This window comes from Syngnathus scovelli, chromosome 14 (genome assembly GCF_024217435.2).
Source record: "Syngnathus scovelli strain Florida chromosome 14, RoL_Ssco_1.2, whole genome shotgun sequence".
Lineage (NCBI taxonomy): Eukaryota > Metazoa > Chordata > Actinopteri > Syngnathiformes > Syngnathidae > Syngnathus > Syngnathus scovelli.
The window spans coordinates 8234690-8258853 of NC_090860.1; the positions used below are offsets into that span (position 1 = coordinate 8234690).

The window sequence follows — 24164 nt, forward strand, 5'->3', positions numbered from 1 at the left end:
ATAGTAGTATCAATATAAGATATATTTGCCTTACATTCTCATATTGTCATGGTCATTACAGTCAATTTTTAATACAACTTTGATCTCCACTCAACAAAAGTACCGATTTAAAATGTGTCAACGTTTGTATTTGTTTTTTTGTTTTTACAACTTGCAAAAAAATATGCACAACAACTTGGCTTTTTTTTTCTTAGTGTCGTGTTGAACGGAAGCTTTAATAATGTTTTATCATACCAACAATAACGCTTAAAAAAACATGCGTCAAATGTGCTAGCAGTAGTATGAGCTACACCGGATGTTTGCTAGAGCCGCCCTTCAGCGTAAAATCATATCCGTTCTCTTATCACGTGTTCATTTTACTTTGACGTGTTTCACATCGGCTGTCGATATCTCCAAGCAGAAAGGCGAAACTCACCAGCGCACTTCGCCACCAAATTACATCAAGTAGCAACACTGAGACTCTCCTGTTGAACATCATTTATTTGAAACTCTTTTTGTTTTGGAGCGGGGGGAAAAACAGGCGTTGTTTTTTTATGAAGAATGGGCTGTGCAATATCCGGCTTGGCTGAAACTGCAGAAATTGGAGAAAAGAGCACTCATGATGTTGGTAGAGGAGGAGGACGACATCCCAGCCAAAACCAGATCGAGATGATTAAGGAGTCGTGGAAAGTTATTAGGGATGACATTGCAAAAGTTGGCATCATAGTGTTTGTCAGGTAAGACCGTTGATCAGTTTTAAAGAACTTAACTTATTGTTGCATGCACAATAAGCTCTATGGTGGCCACCCCCACCCACATCATTAGAAAAATTTGATACCTGGGACTCTCCTGCCATTTACACATGGATGCAGTATTCTTCGATCCCATGATACTCTGCTACAATTCATCTATATCAACTGTAAAGAAGAAATGAAAAATTGATCTGAATGCAAACTCTAAAGAAATTTGACTTTCAGGGCTCCACACTAACTTTTTTCAACTCATATAGTGCAGTGGCCCCTAACTCAGAATGTTAGGGGTGCAAGTAGGAAATTTAGCCATACAAACAGTACTTATATATATAAATATTCAGTCCACGTGTGCACTATGCTATTGTTGTCAGCAAACAAAAATATTAAAGAATAATCATTTTAAAAACGGCCCTTAAGAGGTTCAGTTATGCAACTTATTAGATGGCATGGGTGTACCTAATGTAGTGACATGTGAAGCTATATGACGTATGTGGTGGGTGTTTCGGCCTCAGCTGTTGGATGTAGAGCACGGGTGTTGTAGGTCACTTGGCTTGGAGCCCAATTAATGACATGTGTCCCCAGTGTGACCTTAGCGTGTTAGTCTGGGAATGGATGTACCGCTTCTGGCTATACCGTAGAGCCTTGCCATGACTATTATTGTAAAAATCTCCCTCCACAAATATGCTTTCTTCTAGAGTTTTAGCTCAGATAAGACATAGGCTTGAACATATGCAGCACCAATTAAAATTCCATGTGTGTATACAGTGGCACATTGTGTGGAAAAGAATTCTTTAACAAAAGGGCCGAACACAAAAGAGAAAAAAATAAGTGGTAGCTCTGTGCCATGTTACCAATGTGTGTGTGTATGTGTGTGTGTGTGTGTGTGCGCGCGCGTGGGTGTGTGTGTGTGTGTATGTATGTATGTATATATATATATATATATATATATATATATATATATATACATACTATATATATATATACATACTTATCTGATATGTCTTATCTGATATATGTATGTCATCTGATAAATATATATATATATATATATATATATATATATATATATATATATATATATATATATATATATATATATATATATATATATTTATACGCGAAGTAACGAGGGATCACTGTATATATATATATATATATATATATATATATATATATATATATATATATATATATATATATATATATATATATATATATATATATATATATCACTCCAGTCCTCGGGGGCCGCGTTCCAATATATTAGTTACCCTCGTTAAACACACCTGCGTGAAAAGATCGGTTCATTTTCACGTCCTGAAGGAGCCTAACTTTTGCCACAGGTGCACTTAACGAGGGAATCTTGGAAAACATGTTGGAATGCGGCCCCCGAAGACTGGTTTTTGGAACCAATTATCCGCGATAAACGAGGGATTACTGTATATACACAGCTTCACCCTTGTCCGCTTGATGCCGTTGTCTTGGTAACAGGCTCTTTGAGACCCACCCCGAATGCAAGGACGTGTTCTTCCTGTTCCGAGATGTCGATGACCTAGAGAGGCTGCGGACCAACCGTGAACTGAGAGCACACGGACTGCGGTAAGTCACATGGTCAGTCAGTTAAGCCTGAACACTCAAATTTCATATGCTATCCAAACCAAATTATTTGATACATATATGAATATGATAGAGTTATTTTCATTGTTCTTTTATAAGAGATATAAAATCCATCATATAAATCATAATCTCTTTTTCAGAGTCATGTCTTTTATTGAGAAAAGTGTGGCCAGGTTGGACCAACTGGAGCAACTGGAGGCTCTGGCCGTGGAGCTTGGAAAAAGCCATTACCACTACAATGCCCCTCCCAAATACTACAGTGTAAGAAGGGTGTCGAACTCCAGTCCTCGGGGGCCGCGTTCCAATATGTTTTCCAAGTTACCCTCGTTAAACACACCTGAGTGAAAAGTTCAGTTCATTTTCACGTTCTTCGAGAGCCTAACTTTTGCCACAGGTGCACTTAACGAGGGATTCTTGGAAAACATGTTGGAATGCGGCCCCAGAGGACAGGAGCTTGACACCCCTGATCCACCTCTTAATACCACCATTAGTCCCATCGCTAACTACTGATTGTGATGGCCCATCCATATCCCCAAAGAATACATGAAATTTCACAAATTGCAGTGGACCTTGCTGGTCCTGATAGCTACGTTTCACATTTTGGCAGTATGTTGGAGCAGAATTCATCAGTGTCGTGCAGCCCATCTTGAAGGACAGATGGACGACTGAGCTGGAGGAGGCTTGGAAGGTGAGAAACGCACATCCTCTTTTAATAAAATGTACATGCCGCAACATTTTCTAATACTAATTGACCGGGTGACTTTTGTCTTGGGACTTATTATTGTCCAGGTCAGTCAGGTTTTATTGAGTATATGCTGGCCTCTTGTGGTTGAATGTATTGTTGCCTGTGTGTGGAGCGTTGTAGTGGTAATGGCTTTTTCCAGACCATGTTCCAGTACGTGACCCGCCTGATGAAGAAAGGCTACGAGGACGAGGCCAGACACAACCAGGCGGCAGTCTCCCCTAAGGAACAAGGAGACAAGAGAAATGCAGCACTCTGAAAGGCTCACTTTGTTCTTCAATAGCAAAATGGACACAAACAGTGACTTTTTTTAACAGCACTTTATTAGTCAACTTAAATTTCGCTGCAAGTCCGATATAGCACACAGCCCTGGACGCTCGGGATTTCCCATTCAGAGGTCAAACGCGCCTGACATAGTTCATGATTCTGGGCAGTTGAAGTCCATCCTGAAATCTGCTTCCCATTTTCTATGAACTGAAGCTTTTGACAGAAAATGGAGTTTGAAAAAGAAAGAGGGACTGAGTGGCAGCTTCATATTTCCATTGTACATGACATGATTACATGAGAAAAACAAACTTTTGAAACACATGAAATGTGATTTTAGTGAAACATTTCATTCCATCTCTTCGATAGATATACACACCTCCCCTTTAAAAAAAAAAAGCTCAAACATAAAAAGTGACTGCTTTCACAATTATTATTTGAACATAAATAGAAAGCGTAGCCATTTAACCAAAGAAAATGCATCCAACTGTGTGGATTTTCTCCAGAGTTCCATTTGTGCAGTACAAGAAATCCTCCCAGATGGCACGGAAAAGTCATTGACGACACGTGATCATGGCAAAATATCAAAGTGATCACCGGGTGGATGAACCGAGACTGACCCGGGTGGGAGCCGCTCCCATCTTCTCAGAAAGGAACGGGATCAGTTCATGAGCCCTTGAGTCTGTTGCTCACTGGGTGGCTTTGCTCTTCTTGCTTTTGCTCTTCTTGTCTTTCTTTTTCAGGCCGTCGATATGCGCTCGCAGGAGGTTGGAGTACGCCTGCAAATAGTTGCTTCCATCAGTATTCAGCACATTGTTTGAAATTCAAACACTTGCAGAATGCCAAAACGTACCATCTGAAACTTGATTACTTCTTTGGTGCTGACCTATAAGAGAAAAATGTAGAGTAAATGAAAAGAAGCATATAATGAGTCAGTAGGGGGAAAACACATCAACAACATATTCACCACTGTGCTGATTTTCTTTTTGCCATCCGAAGCTCTGAGAAGACATTTATTATCTGCAGGCTCAAAAGACTCTGAGTTGCCTTTCCTGGGCATGGGCTTGGTCCTCCCGTCATCTGGAGAACAAAAAAAAAAAAAAGTCTTTAAAGATGCCAATACCAACTAAGTGCTTCACAGGGCTGCATGTAGACAATCTCATTCTTCAGATTTAGTTTTTAAAAAAAATATTATCTTCATCAAAAACTTCACAAATTAATACTCTCTTGCAGTGTGGAGGTGTTCAATACCACTTTTTCAGACTAATACCAGTACAAGTTCTCAACGCTTGAGTAATCACTGATACCAAGAACCGATACCAGTACTTTCGATACATGACCCCCCCACACACACGCACACACACGTGACGTTAAAATGACATGCAACGGCAAGCGGTCGGGCTACTTACACTTTTTCAAAGTGATGACAACACTACCAGATGATCTGCACTTTTGGAATAAACGTGTGAGCTCTGTGAGGAACTACAGGAAACAAAAAAAATCAGCACAATCTACTTTGCTTAGTCACTTGGTTCACGCACATATGCCTCGACAAATGTAGACCAAGTTAAGATGACTATATGGCAAGGTTTTGACGGGGGAAAAAAATTCAAACTATTCTTTTTACAGACATAAAACTACGTTTTACTCAATAAATCAATTCTTAATGATACAATTATTTGACAAGTTTACAGCTTGATATTGTCAAGACCCAGATTCGTCTACAGTACTGACTGGCGTTTGCCGAATGATACTTCAGTTGCACGCTTTAAATTAATGGCAAAGCATAAACATTACAACAAAACTGACGTTGCTTCTTACCGAATCGTTTTCAAGCAGCACCATTTTTGCGACTTGAGAGAAACGTAGGATTAGCTCAATAGCCGGACGCTAACAGCTAGATGCACACGTACTACTAGTGGTGCGTGCGCTCTTCCTCCGCTCTTGTCTCCACTTCCGCCAATCTCCTTTGTTTACCACAGCGCCGTCTTGTGGCTCGGAGGATGTCATGTCTGACGCTGATCTTCAAAACTTGCCTAGTCAGTGTGCTCAACTGTCAAACTACTCATCGTAATCAATAAAATAACGATTAAAAATAACATCTGCATAGCTCCATTGAAATCAATTCTAATTAAAAACAATCATTTTCACACAATGGCACCGTGTGTTTATTCCAGGCAACGCAGTAAATGAAAATACATTAAAAAAAATTAAAGCACATGTTCATACAGGATATCTTGTTGCAAATTTATATATCAAACGTAGCTTCAATTACTTAATTTCAATTGATGCTATTAAGATGTAGTTGACCACATATAAAGAGTATTTATCCTTTCTCATGGTAACAGTGGGCAGTCTGCATGGTGACCTAGGTCAGTGAGGTTCACTGCAAACTCAGAGTACCAGTCCCTGTTGAACACCGCCTGTAGCTGGCCCTGCACGGTTTTTCTCTTCCATATACGGGGAGGAGCATGCTGGGATATCACCAAACCCACTCCAGCTGTAGCCACGAAATAGTCCCCATCCCAGTTGGACGTTCCTGCGTAGCATTGAGCTCATTAATAATTGATCGCAGGATAAATCTCGGGGGCAAAGGTCATGCAAGTTACTCACCAATGTAGGCCACTTTGTCAGTCACCATGTATTTGTTATGGTTGACGCGACTAAAGGGAATGTTAGTCTGGTTTCCACCAGGCACAATGAATAACTTCTAAACAGAAAAAAATAGCAACATTTATTACTTTAAACCAGCTGATAAATATCTTTTTTTTTTTTTTTAAAAAACATGCCTAAAGCAGAATGGTATGAATTCCTTACTATTTGAATGCTGAGGTGATGCGTGGAGCTGTTTAAGGAGGCAAGTGACCGAAGGAAGGGTAGCATTCCTGGAAAGGAGTTGGGCCAGCAGCTGATCAGCATTCGGATCTTAACCCTCCTGAACGCTGCTGTCCTAATAGCGTTGTCAATAGTGGGCCAGTACCTGGAAGATCAATGCAGTGCAGAAATAAATCAAAACATAGCTTGGTGTAAAGGCGCATCGCAATAAATTATTGGCTGTGTTTTATAAATTGTATTATTTCAGCAGTTAGATTCAAGGTAGTAGCTTTTTAACATTGAAAAGGTTGGATAAGTAAGTCACTCGTTTAATCAAACAAAGAAAACTAGTTTCTCAACAACTGACCTTGTTTCTTTCGTATGGCTCACCAGTAATACCAAAATAAATTCATTTGAAATGATGCCCGAAAGCTTATGTAAAAATTTAAATGACAGACATCCATCCATCCATTTTCTGAACCGCTTAGTCCCCACGGGGGTCGCGGGCGTGCTGGAGCCTATCCCAGCCGTCATCGGGCAGTAGGCGGGGGACACCCTGAACTGGTTGCCAGCCAATCGCAGGGCACACAGAGACAGACAACCAATCGCACTCACACTCACACGTAGGGACAATTTGGAGTCTTCAATCGGCCTACCAAGCATGTTTTTGGAATGTGGGAGGAAACCGGAGTGCCCGGAGAAAACCCACGCGGGCCCGGGGAGAACATGCAAACTCCACACAGGGAGGGCCGGAGGTGGAATCGAACCCGCACCCTCCTAGCTGTGAGGCGGACGTGCTACCCAGTGCCCCACCGAGCCGCTAAATGACAGACAAAACAACTAAATACATTTTAGCTGTAATTATATATATATAACATATATATAAATATAATGGTTTGATGTTTTTTTTTTAGCACACCATCATTTGTATTTTGCTAACAACAAATTCTAGTTTTACTATTTCATTAATTTCAATTAACTATAATAACCTATGTGTGTAGTGAGTCTACTACAGATGTAACCTTTTGTATTGAACTGCTTAAATAAAGTTCAACACGATATTCTTATTTAATGACGCACTGTATATTTTCTATTCACCGTTTTGGGTGTTGAAAGCGTATGATGGGGGAATATTCCATGACAGCTACATCAATGTAGCGTTGAGCTTCCGAGATGCTGGAAACAATGGCATCCAGGTCCAGAGTCCGTGTATTTGGGCAGATTGACGGTGGGGAACCCTTGATGCAAATAACAAAAGTCATCAACATATTTTAACAAGAATCTGCATATAGTTCTTGTTGATCCTAAAAAAAAAAAGTTAACAGAAACTGACTGATATGAAGAGTCTGCTGGTGATGTTATCCTCTTTGACCAACAGGGGGTTCTGTTTATTGATGTGACTGACTGGTAGGTATTCTGGCATGGTGTTTTTAGGCATTCCCAATTCCCAGTAAGACGAGAAGATCTGATAGAGGTCGTTTGCAAGACTGGGGCAATTGTAAATGACCATGCCTAGTTCCTTTACCTACACAGTCACAAGTGTGGTTAAACAGTCGTCTTACTTACACTGTGTTTCCCGAAGCAGTTGTTTCACCTGTGTCAGAGCTCTCCAATCCATGTTGGCACTTCCGATAAACACATGTTGTCTGTCCACTATCCAGAACTTGCTATGCAGCACACCCTTTGTCAGGTGTCCAAAATCCACATGGCGTACATACGCTCCTGTAGAGGATGAAGAGAGATGTTGGTGAGAAAGAAAGTTGTGCCATTGTGTTCCAAACACACACCTTTTTCTGCTAGGATCTTTAAGTTAGTGGAGTGTGTTTTGATGGAAGGAATGCTGGTTAACACTCGGACTTCGACCTTCTTGGAGGGAAGAGATTGAAGTTGCGCAAAGATTTCCCGTCCCTGTTGTTGCCAGGGTCAAGCTTTGTTAGTGTGCCACAATCTGCAGAGTCTGGTTTAGCTCATTGAGATGGTACTTACGGGTTTATCAGAGGAATCGTTGACGCCGATGTCATCCCCAGTTAATGTCCAGTAAAAAGAAACCACTTCCAGGTTGGTCGTCGCGACAGAAAGGAGGTCCTTCCAAGCTTTCTCCAAAGGGATCCCAAAGGTCACGTTGGCTTTGTATTGCATGTGTTGAGGAATACTCTCCACAAGAACCATACTGGAACAGTAAATGCACTTTTAGACTCTCCTCCCACCACCATTTTTGTGAAAAATATTCTTTTGTAAGCTTTAATTTTATTTTTTAGAGTTTATGGTGCCTATTCCGAAGCAACAATGCACTTTTTTTTTCAATGTTAGGGCTGCTCGCTAATTATTATTTAAATAATCTATTAATCTGCCAAATATTTTTGAATTATTCAGATTTCTTAATTTAGCATTTATGGTGCAATTATTCATTTCCATCAATCCATCCATTAAAAATGAAAAAATATTGACCCCAGAAAAACAAAAACATTATCTAAATAATCTATTAATGTGTCAAATATTTCTCAATTAAGTAGATTTCTTAATTTAGCATTTATGGTGCAATCATTGATTTCCATCAATTACAAATGAAAAAATATGAACCCCAGAAAAACAAAATAAACATGATACCTTGATAAAACATTTTAGAGATTATATTTTCATTTCATTTTCAACACTAGTGCTGACACTATTCAATTATAAATCTTGATTATCATTCACTTCTTTGCTGTCTGTCTGAGATTCACCTAAATTGTAAACTTCCGCAAACTAGCTCCACTTTGAATTAATTTAGCAAAACCCCTCTTCCTGTAGGTACGATAAAATTCTTGCACAGAGAGATAAACAAGGTAACTTAATTCCCTTGTTACCTGCACTGTTTCTGGTGATTGGATGGGAGGCACAAAACCAAATACAGCATCCCCGCGATGAGCAGTCCGCAATAAACCCCACTGGCAATGTTGACATAGAACTCCTGACATGACATAAAACAATTTCAATAGCACAAAAGTGTATAATTGTAGAATTGAGGTCAACATACCTTGTGTTTAAGACAGTAAGGTTTATAGATGGTCATCCTTCCATGCACAATTGACCTAATAAAGTCCAGAAAGAAAGCAAAATATTAATGATAGATTTATTAAAAAAATAAAACAAATGCATTACGGGGAACAACTCGCATGAAGTTCAGGCATGAAGCTGTGGCAGACAATCATAAAGACTCTTTTTGACTCGTCTCGTGTCGTCTTTATGACTGCGTGCCAACAACTGTGGCTGGAGACAATTCATCAGATACAAAAAGAGCATGACATCACAAAAGACAAACACATCACCCCACCCCTAAATGCCGGAGGCCTGCTACCGGGGTCCGCCACTTAAATTAACTCAGATCGCTTCTTCCTCTTCATCTCTATTGTATAAAACTCAGTTCCCCTTTTTTTTTCACCCCCTCATTTTCATTTCACCATTTAGACTGTGCTTGAAATAGAAACAAGTAAATTACCACATATTATCCATACTTTCAAATTCAATTTATTAGAAAAAGACCCTCATAATTTGCTTGACATAACATAAAACACCAAAAAGACAACAAAATGTGATTCTTTATCAACAAAACAGTCATGGAACAGATTGACACAGTGTTTACATTTCCGCTTCGTAGGTTTATAAGGACTTTGTTGGGATTAAAGCCAACTATCCCATCAAAACAGATTAGCAGCAACGCGTCACACATTCACTTGTAAACATCTTGCCGGGTTGCGAGAAGCATCCTAACATAGCTTAGGGGCACTTGCAAGAACTTCGCAATGGCACGCTACGTGGAAGAAGAGGAAGAACATCAACCTGCTGGTGAACCGCGGTACTTTCATCCTGCTGTCGCAGAGGTGAAAAGCAAGGATAAAAGGAGAATGTGGCGCTACTTTAGTGCAAAAGCCCCATAGAGGTAATTGGTAGTATAATCAGATCACAAACTACGTTTTGCTCAGAAACGACAGCACATTAAATGCATGACAACTGAGGTTTTACAGTCGCTCGTGCTATTTGGTTGCCTTCCTTTTATTCGGCTGAAAGGAATAACTGATCATTAACTCCCTGAAAACATAACATCTGGGAGACGATGCATGATTTTTGTACAAAATATAAATACGTATTTGACGTTATTGCATAGATCTGGTCAAAATGCATAGATGTGACAGAACATCTGGAAAGGAAAAATGCCAGCAAGAGCAGGCCACACATGCTTAAAATTAATTTGAGATTGTACAATGAACACAAAAAGATTTTTTTTTTTTTGTCGGGTTCCCTGAGTTGATTAGTCCCAGGGTGTTAATTTTGTTTTTAATGCCAACAATTTATTTTGATTCGAAAACTTGAATTGGTCAAATTACTGGCAAATACAATCAACTAGTGTTGAGGGCATTTCATCATGAAATCATTTCAGGAAGTCCTCCTCAGACTGTTCCACTGTGTTCTACATATTCTATGTGCAGCACTCAAAGTTCCGTAGTGCTCTCACTTCCACTTTTCACCTTGCTTGATTTCACTTCCTGCCTTCAACGCACGACACCTGTGTTTGTGACACTGAGGCCGAGCCGATGTCAAACCAAGCGTCCCTCTCGGAGATCTTCCGGCGTCACGGCAGCCATCCGCACACTTTCCCCGGGCCTCCGACCACCTCCTCGCTTGGAGACAGAGTGGACCGTTCTCCAGTCCCTTGACCCCGCGGGTCGGGAAAAGTGACCCCCTTGTGAGGAGGTGACCTCAGACTCAGAGGAATGAGCGTCCGGCTGCCAACTGGGCTCCACAACCGTATTTATGACTGCAAAGAAAAATGACAATTATTGAATTATTGAATTATCATGACAAGTATTTAGATTTGTACATGCTCTGACTGACTTACCCACAAGTTGTTTTTGGACTCTTCTCAGTTCTTTCAAAATAGATGTAATATCCTGAAACACACGCAAGACAGTTTGGCCTGAGTTTGTAAATAGTCATAAAAAAATAAAAGTGAACCCATACCTTGTTGGATGCCTTGACAACAGGCCCATCGCTATTTGAATTAACTTCCGCCTCTATTTGTTCCCAAACATCCATTTTGTCATGAAACAGCACCCTGAACACAGTACAGCAATATTAGACAAGCTGTTGAAAAATGACATTCATTGGTGTTTATGAAAAAAAAAATCTCCAGACAGATATAAAACTAGAAATAAATGACACTTAGGTTCCTACTTGATCTTCTCAGAAAGCTGTTCCGTGTTCTCTCGGATGGCCATAATGACCTGCGACACAGGGTTCAGCATGGGGTCCTGCACGGCAACCTGCGCAAACAAAAGATCACCTCTGATGATCTCAGATGGCTTGCGTCAGATGTTTCAGCCAGGAGTGTGGTATTGTGTCAGACCTGCTCTATGTTGTGAAGTTGCAGTTCGGAGTTCACATCCTGGTCGCTTGGGTTAGGTTCTGCTGATGAAGTACGTGGTGGGACTCTCTGATAGTTCAATCCCATCTCTGGTATCCGCTGAACGAGCTGCAAAATGACTGTTGTAGTAAGGTTGTTCCTGATTGGATGTAATTCCGTTTACCTTTTCATGAGCAGTCACTGCAGAAACAGGTACGCTACTCTCCGCCGTCAAATTCTGTGAGTCACCTTCTCCTGTGACGTCATGAATCTCTCGGGCCAAGATGGCGAGATCTTTGGCCAGGTCTTGACTCAAGCTATCAGAGAGGGAGCGCAAACGAAAAGTTCGAGACGAGGCGATGGGCGTACCGCAGAATTTTGCCAAACAACGCAAATGTGATATTCCCAAATCCCTACCGCGCAATCTCGGCACTGTGGGTGGACCAGTTGTTCAAGCCCTCCCCGTCCTGGTTCTGCTCTTCAGAATCCTTGCTTTGGGGTTTGGGGTGCGGCGGAACCACCGGGTGGGGCCGAGGCGGACGGTGCGGACTGTGGGAGGCTGAGGAAGGTTGGGAGCGTTTGTGTTTAGGGGTGATGTGATTGGAGTCGTACTCCTCATCTGACGTGGAGGTATAGCCACAACCTTTCTGGCGTCTCCGGGAGCCTTTGGCAGCATGAATTGGTTTGTGTTATAGAGGATTAGTTGTGATAAAGGGAGGAAAAGGAGGGAGAGACACACAAATTTTATCATAGTACACCACCCCAAAGATTTTTGAACAGGGGCGGAGCTAAATGGTGGCCAATTTGATCTCAGACACGTGTGCTGTGTAGCAAAGGAAGACCTCAAAAAAGTTCCAGCTTTGTCCCTGTCCACGAATAAAGAAAAGGTGGTGTGGATGTGCTCATTTCTTACGGAGGTGAGTTCAATTTTTTTTGGAGTCGAGAAAAATGAGCAAATGTTAAACCTTCACAGCACCGCAGCTGAATGCAGTCAAGACCAATTCTGAATTATTGAACTTGATAAAGGCTCACAATATTGCAGCAGTATGTAAATGGTTGAACTGGTGCAAATTGTGCAGATGAATCGAGGTGTTATTATTGTTAGTAAAAGTATTGGATCACTTCCCACATAAAAAACAAATCTGCCCAAGTAGAGACGTCATTAATGAATAATAAATTTAAAAAAACAAACCAATTCATCACTGGGTCAGACATTGAAGTCCCATGCCTATTAAGTTCTGGTCTCTCAAGCAAAATCAAAATTGTTTAAATGGAAAAAAAATACTGTATTTTTTAAATGATTTTTAGTATTACTTGAAAATTAAAATAAATACATTTTGCTATTCAATGTTGCTTGGTGTGTACTGATCCAATCATAAATGTTTCTACTCACTCGCTGTGCTGCTGGCATATTTGGCACTGCTGGAGCGTCCACGGGTGATGGGTGTTTTTGTGAGAGAGGGCTTCAGCGGTCTTTCGCCAGATTTTGGCCCGACAGCAGATGTCCTGGTGCTTCCAGATTCTGTGGTACGGTTTAGGTTCTTTCCTGCCCACTGTGAGGCGGCGGAGTTCTCCGTGTCACTGGTTGCATGGAAGGAGCTGGTCCGGCGGCGAGGCATGGCTAGCATATCCCACTTGGAGAGTTTCTTGGTTTCCTTAGCGCGGGCATTAGCCGCCTCCTGGGAGAGCCGTTCTGTCTCTGTGGTCTCGTTGTCGGAGGCGTCGCCAAGGCGGGCTCGCCTGAGCATGGATGCCCGTGTGGGTCTTGGTGCTGAGAAGCTATTGACACGGCTCAACGTTTGGTTCACCCTTGAACTCTTGGCATCATCCCGCTGAAGGGGTATAGTGTATTTTTTCTGGGTGTGTGTGGATTCCTGATCAGAGTACGGAACATTGGAGCACTGAGGGTCGTCACTCAGGTCAGCAGAACCACATTTGCCAATACTACGCCTTAGTCCAACTGGTCTCCTGAGGGCCTCGGTCTTTTCTGGTCGTTGAGGCAAAACAGAAGACTGGTAGTTTGAGAAGAGACTGGATAAACTACCCGAAGATCTTTCCCTTTGGAGCACATTCAGCGGAGGTTTTTTAGTCAGCGGGTTGGACTTGGTCTTATTGCTCTGCTGGCTGACTGTACTGGAGGAATCCACATCAGACTCCCCGGAGAGGGAGTCTGGTACGGGAGAAGCTGCGGTTTCAGATTGGCCTGCTTGGATCTTGGCCTCCAGAAGAGCAAGCACATCCTCCGTGTCTTTGAGGTAAGTATGAGTGTCCTGGCTGGAGGTTTGCTGGAATAAGTCAGGTTCAAGTTCTCCGTGAGAAGAGATGTTGGGCAGTCTGGCACTGCTCGGCTGCGCCATGGTGAAGCTCTCTTGTCTGACTAAGGAGGATGTTGAGCTGTCCTTGGAGTCCGAACTCTGCGTTTCCTGGACCAGAATAGGAGCAGACATGCTGGGCCTGACTTTTCCTGAATCCTGTCCCCCTTTACGCTTGGTCAAAGTGGCTGTTGAGAAGGTTTTAGGAGATCGTTTTTTCTCAGTCTTTTCAATAGTGACAGAGTTTGAGGCTCCATTTTCTGGTTCGGGGGAGTCGTCTTCTGAATCAATGTAGAACGTGTTTAAGTTTTGAGATTGCCTGAGCTCATCCTCGTTTTTTCCCTTTCCTGTGTCTGACGGCGGCCCCCTTCGCTGCTCTACGATGGAACCGTCGTCAGACTTGCTGGCATCGCTGAGACTATCGGGGTCCAAATCATCCTGCACGGACAATCGATGAACGCCATCATCAGAAGTGCTGGTGGCCACCAAGCTGCTTTCTTCCACGACAAATGTCGAATGTGGCTCATAGTGAATATGAATGCTGGGTGCTGGAGCGTCATTCATCTCCTTCAGAATGCGTTGAGTTCTTGGGCCTTCGGAGTCGACGCTGTCATGATTTTGGCTGAGCTTGGCTGGGATTGTGGTCCGTGCTACAATCAAATAGTTATTGCACAATTGCATATTAAACACACATCGTGGAACAGAAAATATATTCATGAGGCGGACTCATTATCATTTCAAATCGGCTTCTTACCTCCTCCTGACAACCCCATCTGGGCCGACCTATTAAAGTGGCCAGACGAAGGACCAGGCTCCACGTCGACCAAGCTCGCCCAGCAAGACATCCATTTTGGAGCTCCCGGCATCACTCCGCTTGCCATCTGAACCTGTGTAAGGTAAAACGTGACTTATTGTGTGTTTCTATTAAATGACGCAGATGAAGCACATCTGATTTTTATTTTTCCGCAGCGGCAAATAAATTAAGAAAGCCTACAGTATAGAGTTACATCAGGTACAATTGCACACTCTAATGACCTCCAGCACAAGAGTTAAGTTTTTTTTTTTTTTTTTTTTTAAATGCTCAGTTTTGATTGACATCTTTTTCAATTTCTATTTATTATTGTGGATGTAATTTGTCACTGTATAGATTTTAATTATTTTGGAAACATTACACAACTACACAAAAGCATATAAAATTGTAATACTATAAATTCAAGACCACTTAAATAAACATTCCAAATTTAACACCCTTCAACAGTCAATCCAAACTGAGAATTCTAAAATTCATGTCAGATTGTTCTTAATCCAGCTCTTCTCTTGTACATCAGATAGTGCAGGTGACCCGGATGAATTGTCTGGTGATTGGTTTGTGATTCATAATTACACCTTGCCTAATTAAATCAAACCACGAATATCCCAAAGTGTGTGAGAAGAGAGAAATATAGGGAATCAAAAGACAGAGTTACCAAAAGATTGAGGCCCAATTTATTGACCCGATTTTAAGAGTGGTAATTGGAAGACTATTGATTTGATTTTTTTTTTTTTCCCAATCCGAGCAGGAAGGTTTACCTTCACCCCACTTGCTCCTTGTTGCGGAGCAGGCCTCACCTCCCCATTGTTACTCTGCCTATGCAGCTCCCTGCTCTCAACAATAACAGGCTTAAATGTGGCTGATGTATCTGGTTCAGTGTGATTGGTTCCCACTGGATTCACAACAACACCAAACACCTGGAACAAAGCATTCAAAATGGGTAATCGGGGCCATCAATATGTATGGTTCCATTTTCTGGGAAGGATTTTGTCCCAAGAGACACGAGACTGTTCGGATTGAAAAGTAAAGGGTTAGAACTCCACAGCTGTGAGAAAAAACAACAACTTGCCTTATCAATTTTGTTGCGGGCGTCTTCAAGCTCCTTATCTGCGGCATCTGCTTCGATGGTGTAGGTTCCCGCATCGCTCAAAGTGTCCTCCTCTGCATTTCTAGGGCCTCCTTGGGTCATCTTGACCTCTCCACTCTGACAAACGAGAGGCATCGTCGGGACCTTGAGGGGAACGGGCTGGTTGATCGGAGAGGATGTCTTGGGTAGAGAGGGAGGATCAACCATAGTAGGGCTGCTGAGAGTCTGATCAAGCTGTGGGACTACTGAAGTTTCAGTTTCAGGTTTTGTTGGAGGGATAAATGATTTTTTCTCTTCATTGGAAGAAGACGTCTGCTTTTTCTCTTTGAGCCATTCAGTTGTAAATTCCTTTGCTAATTTGGATCTTCGGCCCACACTGCTAAAAGGCTTGACAGAAATACCAGAAGATGACCTTGAAGAAAAGCCGGTGCTGATTCGTTCTTCTGTCTTTTCCCGTCGCAGAGAGCCACTTCTTTGGGAACTAGAGGAAGCGGACCCTTTTAGGGGAATAGTGTACCGTTGGGATGGGGGAGTGCGACAGGCTCCGGACTGGACTTGCTTCTCACTGGCTGGACTTGTGCTTTTCCTGGCCTTTTCAAGATGGAGCCTGAGGTTTGAATGCTCTGACGAGTTAGTCAGGGAACGTTTCCTTCTGGGGTTATCATCAGAATGCTCGTAAAATTCTATGACAAAAGCTTGGTGAGGATCTGCCTTGCTGGTACCGGATTGAGACTCTGGAGGAGAGTAAGAGGAGGGCTGCTCTGAGTCAGTGAAGCGCTCAGGAGGGGAGGCTCTCTGGAGCTGTGATGAAATCTGGTAGCCAACTGGAGATTGTGATGGCAGCAAAGTCTGCTCATTGACTGTGGGATCTTCTGCACCGATGACTTTTCCATATTGGTTGACTGATGATGAAAGAAGAAACTTTCAAGAGTCAATCCCTATTAATTGCATTAAGGATAAACCTACAGACTTTTGTACTCACCCTTGACAGTCTTCAGAAGTGACGGATCATTGTTGCCACTGAAGAAGATGTTTTCACCCTGGGATCTTCTCCTCATCATGTTACTGGGACTTTGAACCAGCCAGTCAGCAACCTTACTTTCAGCTGACATCACCTCGGTAGGAGCGGTCACACCCTCAGCAGGAGGAGGCTTACGTTGCTGACGGAAGGAGAACTTAGTGACATGGTCCTTGATCATCATTTTGCCTGGGGTGCATTCATCAAACTCGATAGTGAAGGAGGCATGGCTTTGGACCACGGGAGGCGTCGGGGTGGGTGGGACAAGATCTTGATCTTGAGTGTCCTTAGTTGGAACCTCATGAACTTGCAAGTCTGGTGGCTTGGACGGCCGTTGCTGTAACTCTTTTGTGGGGATCTCAAAGTAGCTGGGCTCTTGGCGGTAGGAAAAGATGGACTTGCCTTGATTGTCAGACAAAGAACTGCGAAGCTCATACCTGGGAACGTCCTTACCAGATTCTGGTGGCAAGATACAACAAATAATTATAGTTCAACTCACAACAATGTGGCATTTCAGAACTTACTAAGTTTGGGAACATAGCCGTGTTTGAATTAAAATGACATGATGGAGACTTCTGAGTTGTAAAAAAAAAAGTCGCCAATTCTTATTCATAAAATGTTGAAGTTGTTGGAGCTGCTACAATGAGAGACTCAATGTTCTATAACACTTGTTCAAGGTCCAAGGCGAGCTGGAGCCATTCCCAGTTGACCTTGGGCAAAACGTACGCCATGGATTGGTAATCAATCAATCAAATCATAATTGTGATCAGCTTATTGAAGGGCACATCCTGGCTGCATGAACGGTGGCCATCAGGGATTTTGCCGATTGTGTTGTCAATATACATAATCACCCAAATCGGAAAACCAGTGATACTTTCATCTCACAGTTGCTGAATGTAGCCCAGCAGGGCTCGTATTATCTGTTACTGCTGCTCGACATGAGGCCAACAATCAAAGCTTCCTACCCCCTCCAGCAGCTTAGAGGGTCATAATCCATCACGAGGCAGACAGGCACTGCCCATTGGCCTACCATAGTAAGAGCTGGCTCACTTTCCACAACTGGCAGCCAGGGATGTGCCTTGGGCTTCACATTATCCCATCTATCAGTGACCCACAAAGGGCATTGGATAGTGATGCCACAGAAAATCATGATACTTTCAACTAGGTTTGAAGTGATTTAAAAGTATTCAGTATAACAAAAAGATTAAAAAAAAATAAACCCAGTGAGACATATTTGTAAAACACATTCTCAGACCTGGCGTTTGTAGGTGTGTGGATTTCCCGCTCCGGTTCTGGATTTTAGTGGCTGGATCCTCATCCTCCCCCCACCAGGATGGTTGGCCATAAAGAGGAGTTGGCTTGGATATTAGTGTATCTGTAGTAGCTAAATGACAAACACAAAATATTAGTTATGCTGATAAACTTATGCATAGAAGGCAAAATGGAAAAACTGATTTTTATGGGTTTTTTTTAATGTTGTTACAAGCAACAACTCTATTCTGGTCTCTAAATAATTGTAAAGTTTTCCATTTTAATTTTTCCAAAGTAGGTCATGGTTTCTAAGATACAGTACTATGACAAGTACTAGTGCGGCAAGCTATGTACTTTAATGTTTTAATGAGTCACACCCTGACTTTAAATGTGCCATGTCCCGCCCTTGCTGACAGCGGCAAGACTTGACAAACTCTACATCCTGAGCAGCTGGATTGGAAAACACGCAAGAGAAAGCAGAAAAGCTCTTTTTCAAGTTGGAGCAGAGTCAGGCCGGACTTGTTTAACTCACACAAAACTAACCAAAAATGTCAAGCATGCAAGAGCTTTTATTTTTCCAAAACGGGGAAGATTTTGAGTCACTGGGCAGTTGTGAGAAAATCTACATCTCTGGGGATGTTCACAAACATCCTATTTTAAGCGAGTCTGTTTTTTTCCTCTGATGTCATAGGGGTTATTATGGAGCAGAAAAAAATGTGAACAGCTGGAAGAGCTTTTCTCACTTCCTTTTCGAACAATTCTTGAACTATTGCCTGTGTCGTAAAATAGGATTTGTTGAGATTGATGCAGCTCACAGAAGCTTAGATGCCCTGAGAGCAACTCTGAGGCAGTACCCATGTGAAGCGTTGGTACCAGGACATGAACACCGCTTTAAGAACCTTTGTGGGCGTACATCCAAAAGGCCTCCGTGTCAGCTGACAGGCATGGCTGACCAAGATAAGAACTTCTCCTTATCCTTTTCACCCCTTCACTTACAATTAAGTCAACTTATGCAGCCACCTCCGAAGTCTATTTCTTAAGTGACAACACACCATTTTACAAAAAAATTCATCCATATCTATATGGGGAATACGTTTTGACTGGCTGTAGCAATTTCACTGTTCCTCTCATGGAACCCAAAGAGCAGTTTCCAAAGCAGCTGCTTGTCACGACAGAGATCGTGTAAAGCACAGGTGTCAAACTCAAGGCCCGGGGGCCAGATATGGTCCGCCACATCATTTTATGTGGGCCGCGAAGACAAATTCTGCATCAAATGTCATTACTAGAATTGCAAATCGTCTTCACTTTTAATATTTTTTTTTAAATATTTGACCAGTTTTTACTCGTCTGATTTGAAAACGAGTTATTTGTCAGTTTGTTTTGTAGCTTTTACTGTATATAATATGAGGTGCTCATACATTTATTTGGGTTGACAGTCATAATGGCCCTCCGAAAGAAGCTATGACTACAATGCGGCCCGTGAAAAAAATGAGTTTGACACCCCTGGTGTAAAGGCTCATTTTTACCTGAAAGCGAAAGTGCTTTGCGTTCGCCCTTCTGAGGTAGCTTAGCATTGGAAACAATCTCTTTGCTCTTCTCTTGGTTGTGAACCTGCTGTTTGTCCTTCACCCGGGCCTCCAGAGCTTTGAGACTGAGTTGCAACTGGCTGGTGTACTTCTCGTGCTGTGCAGAGTGTGAGAAGGGAAACAGGATGTCAGGCACAAGATACAACTAGTACAACAATGCCCTGCTCGTCCCTCCCATACACAATCTACTCGGGGTTGCACATCCATGTTTGCATTCACCAAAAAATCCCGATAGCAAACAGTCTGCCAGGGCTTGTCTGAAAAGCTTACCTTGAGAGCCTCCTCTGGCACTTTGTGTTGACTCTTCTCCAGTATATATACATGAGCATGTGGCCACCAGTTAAGGTAGAACTGATCTTTTTATTTTTTTATTTTTTTTACAAGTATACAAATAATGCAAGGTGTGACATGTGGTTATTCATTTGTGGTGACAAACATCCGTAAATGGTCACAGTAGTGCAAGAGCAATCCACCATGTTATCTAAACTAAATTCCACCTCCCACAAGCTTGCGGCTGTGAGGGAGGGGTCAAAGGGTGCAGGAGATTTTCAGTCCACATTTAAACAATAATCTAAAACGCCTGACTGGAAAACCACAAAGGATTAACATGCCTCTGTAGCCAGTGGCCAACAAAGGGGAAAAGTTGAATATTGGTGGCGCAAGCAGGAGCCTATTGGTGCTCATTACAGCTGGCCAGTGGGCTCAGGCCAGATGAGCATACCAAAAAAATATATTGAATCTAAATTATACTGGTGGAATACATCATTAAGACGACATATTTGGAAATAAAGGATATCATAACCAAAGCGAATGACATCTGAAAGCTTGAGGGTGATGTACGTCTGGTCAGGAATTCGGAGGTCATTCACAAAGGTCTGAAAGAAAAAAAAACGCAGATAATCATGGTATGAACTGTATGAGAGCACTTTTTGCTCACTGATGCATAGGTCCAGATACCATAAGGTGCTTTGCAGTTGGCCCTTTTCCCATTGAAAGCTAATCCCGTGGTTCATTGAAACGCTGATGAGATTACGTCCTTAAGCAAGGGCAGAGACATAATTGTTGAAAGTCATGTATAATTACTGGTCCAGGTCCTGACACTGCTACGCTCTGATTAGTTTGTCACGGCCCAAAGACACTCTCTTGGAGAACAATGAGCAACATCTCTGACCCACTCAACTCTGAGTTGAGTGGGGATAATGAAGCAGCAAAGCGGAGACAGGCGGAGCGTTTAGAAAGGAATGGCGCTTGATTACAGTTGTTGTCCTGACCAGAACCGTCATTTTGTGATTAAGGAACGGTACCAAACCGGAGCTGGCTCCATTACTCTAGCCGGAGGCAGCCTGGATTCACTCACCCCATTCAAGCTGCCCAGATCCTTCACCATGTGCTCATCTGCGTTGGGGTCATAGTTGATCACAGCGTGCTGTTTGTCCACACTTCGAGACTGCAAAAGATAGAAATATCCAGATATATAAAAATGTGCTTCTGTTTTCATCCGTTACTGTGTATCCAAACCGAGCTAGCGATTAGGACACTTTCATTTCTCCGCTCATTGACCACTCTGCGTGACAAAGATCACCAACAGGCAGAATCGTTTACACCCATCAATGGGCCTTTTATCTGGTTAGAAAAAGCCAGCCTGATGTGGATTGTCTGTGTTGTCCAATCGGCACTTTTAACTTTCTGGAGAGTGACTTGCTTGCCTGAGGCTGTAGGCTTCATGAAACAGTTTACCGACTTGATTAGGTTAACTGTGCAACGGCAGCACTGACACATTCCTCACTCTGAGGCCTCTGACTGTTTGAGGACAAATCACTCGGCCAAATCGTTCAACTGCAGCACTAGGAAACAACATCTAGGCCAATGAAGTCCAGACCAGAAACAAAGGCGGAGATGTTCTAATTACTGGTGGATACTCACCAGGCGACAGTTGTCTCGGTAATTCTAAACATGCAAGTTGGAAGGCACGGAGTCATTTGATACTACTTTCATGCCAAACAGGATTTTCTCAGTGTCACATAATATGGAGAGCTACGGAAAGTATTCAAAGAATCCAACTGTTAAATCGTTTGGGGGGCGGCTTTTGAGCTAGAGTAAAGTAGCACTTACAAATCAAATCAAATAAACAATGGGTCATTTTAGAAGGGGGAAACTTTTTTTTTAGTATGGACACTTTGAGCTCAGTCATGACACACAATTGCCTACTGCCAGTTTGGCCTCGTCACAACCGCAATGCATGCTGGGAGGCCATGCTTGGTGTGTTTGACACATGAATGCAACCGGCTGTCATGTCACACACATCAGAGGAGCCGTTCTCATCATTTTTGAAGAGATTACACGGGGAGGCGGTTGGCAGTCATGTGACACCATCCTGCTGTTTGCTGTGTCAACCTCGGCCTCCTATGCATCACCTTGGTGAGCCCTCGCTCCGAAAACACACACAAGTCACACACCTGCAGCATTAGCTCGCAGTCGTCCCGGCCGACAAAGATCATCTCCTGCGGCAACCGGTGGCGCGTGCCCGAGCTGCTGACCAGAAACCATGACGTCACGCTCATCCTGGTGCTGCGAGTCAGGATCTTCTTGGCATCCTGGAAAATAAAGCATTCCAAGTAAGACAGAAATCATTGAACATCAGTGCGCTCACTTTGGGAATCCTAATAAATGTTCTTTTGTATTCCTTAATTGCCACAATATGTTTGACTTGTTTTAAAGTGATGTCAAGGAAATTTTCAGGACTGTTGCCATTCATACAAAATCATTTGTGTTCAACTAAGCAGGACTAAATATTTCACACTAAGTAAATAATTTGAGACAAGCACATCTTCATTTCAATACAATGTATATAATTTTGTGGGATTTTCGTGAAGACGCATTGAGATTAGGTGAAATATCATCAAACAATGAAATGCTCTTCCACTAGGTGGCAGAAGGTACCAAATTAACCTGTTTTTCCACTTTTTGTGAATATTTTTTTTGTGAGGTGCTGTGCCATGACATTTTCTTGAATATACAATATGTGCGGATCATCAAAAATTGGGAAACAGAACATCTCAGATAGATTAGACCTGTTTATCCAAACAACTCCAGTCTGGTAGTTCCTACTAAAGCCCATGCAATGAAGATATTTGACTTAAGCAGTCAACCGTACAGGAAAGATAAAGGGGTTGTCAGGTGTGCATGATGTACAGTAGACTAGAATACATCACAAATCCTGATCATAAAGTCTATTAGCATTCAATTGAATTCTACGTTGTCTGTTTAGGTATGTTTAAAAGCTGTCGCAATAATGTAGGACATTCGGTGAACTTTGTCTTAAAAAAAAAAAACTTCCAAAGATCTCGGATTGTTATTTCCTGTCAGTGTTTCTATTTGAAACTCTTGCCAGATTTAAACTGTTATGTCGTAAATCCAGATTATTATAAATTCGACGTTATTTTGAGTGAATCGGGTTTGGTGGATTTGTTTTTGGTTGCGATCGAAACAAGCATTTTGCTTACGACATCACCCGAGCACCAACGTACCTGTAGAGCCTTCTCCGTCTTACTTCTGAGAGAAGCCAGCGTTTCACGTCTTTGGAAAAGTGAAATTCGACGACCAACATGTACACGGACGGTGCCAGGTGATCGCAGCCAGGTAGATTATACGCACACCCTCTTTTTTTCCTCAGGGGAATGACAACCGGGCGAAACTGTCTGACGTGTCTCCGCCTCCTGACATCATGACGTCACTTGACAAGTAACGTCAAGCCTATCTTGGACGAACGAGTTCTCACTCTGGTGCAAAATTCACAATTTAAAAAAAAAAAATCTCCGTCAGTAAAGCAAAACGGCAGTTTGGGCCAATTTGACTTTGACATCAACGCGGAAGTCAAAGTCAATTTTTTTTTTTATAGCTTTTGCAAGGGAGGAGACAAGCAACGTCGATTACAAAATACATAAAAATAAATACGGAAAAAAAAATAATAAAATACTGTCACCCACATTATAGCAGTGACAACATTTACTGTTTTTAGATGCTTGTGATGCCCCCTAAAAGTCCTAAAACCCGAGCACCAATGTCTTATAGACAATCTTCGTCCTTAGTCTATCCACTAGATGACGCCCTAGGCTCAGCTTCAAATTTACACTATTGACGTTTGATTTGCAAAATAAATGCAATTGCTGACTGGTATTTATTTAATGAAGTAGTTAATCAATGTTTTTGTACTGTTACATGGTGACATGTATGAGAGTAAATCAATAAAGCAGCTGCACCAAACAGTCTTTTAACAAGTCAAACATCTCTCCAATAACTTTAAAACTATTTGACATTTTAACAACTAATACCTACAGTTTGTCACAGGAGAAACAAAGTGAGCCAATATGTCAAACCAGTTAATTATTTGCTTCTTATTCATGCGTCAGAGTTTATGTGAGAACTTGCAAAAATGACATGTAAAGAAATGAAACAAATATTTTTAAAAATTAAAATCAAAATGTTTTTCAACCATTCATGCAACAGTATGACTCCATTAGAAAATATGCATCTTTTCAAAAATGAAGGGTA

The 24164-nt window shown here is 42.1% G+C and overlaps 4 protein-coding genes across 4 annotated transcripts; 1 reads left to right on the forward strand and 3 right to left on the reverse strand.

The window, feature by feature from the left end:
• The first annotated feature begins 96 nt into the window (after positions 1-96).
• xgb (x globin) lies at positions 97-3665 on the forward strand. Its single transcript, XM_049741535.1, has 5 exons — positions 97-716; positions 2223-2330; positions 2489-2609; positions 2956-3036; positions 3233-3665. The coding sequence occupies exons 1-5, from the start codon at positions 541-543 to the stop codon at positions 3347-3349; spliced, it is 603 nt and encodes a 200-aa protein (XP_049597492.1). The 5' UTR covers positions 97-540; the 3' UTR covers positions 3350-3665.
• Positions 3666-3739: 74 nt separating this feature from the next.
• srp14 (signal recognition particle 14) lies at positions 3740-5341 on the reverse strand. Its single transcript, XM_049741536.2, has 5 exons — positions 5176-5341; positions 4764-4836; positions 4322-4434; positions 4208-4240; positions 3740-4133 (listed from the first exon to the last, which is right to left on the reverse strand). The coding sequence occupies exons 1-5, from the start codon at positions 5197-5199 to the stop codon at positions 4044-4046; spliced, it is 333 nt and encodes a 110-aa protein (XP_049597493.1). The 5' UTR covers positions 5200-5341; the 3' UTR covers positions 3740-4043.
• A 157-nt stretch (positions 5342-5498) lies between these two features.
• LOC125981431 (5'-3' exonuclease PLD4) lies at positions 5499-9537 on the reverse strand. The gene is made up of 11 exons (XM_049741534.1): positions 9482-9537; positions 9185-9239; positions 9015-9118; positions 8155-8338; positions 7956-8076; positions 7763-7890; positions 7502-7693; positions 7267-7406; positions 6172-6334; positions 5968-6064; positions 5499-5893 (listed from the first exon to the last, which is right to left on the reverse strand). Exons 2-11 carry the CDS (start codon positions 9218-9220, stop codon positions 5691-5693), a joined length of 1368 nt encoding a protein of 455 aa, XP_049597491.1. The 5' UTR covers positions 9221-9239; positions 9482-9537; the 3' UTR covers positions 5499-5690.
• A 122-nt stretch (positions 9538-9659) lies between these two features.
• Positions 9660-23328, reverse strand: cep170ba (centrosomal protein 170Ba). The gene is made up of 19 exons (XM_049741527.2): positions 23141-23328; positions 22070-22207; positions 20971-21060; positions 20408-20488; positions 19884-19940; positions 19554-19710; positions 18032-18160; positions 16741-17235; positions 15741-16660; positions 15430-15588; positions 14615-14747; positions 12942-14510; positions 11966-12212; positions 11733-11865; positions 11552-11677; positions 11380-11468; positions 11167-11260; positions 11045-11096; positions 9660-10963 (listed from the first exon to the last, which is right to left on the reverse strand). The coding sequence occupies exons 2-19, from the start codon at positions 22172-22174 to the stop codon at positions 10743-10745; spliced, it is 4857 nt and encodes a 1618-aa protein (XP_049597484.1). The 5' UTR covers positions 22175-22207; positions 23141-23328; the 3' UTR covers positions 9660-10742.
• Positions 23329-24164: the final 836 nt, after the last annotated feature.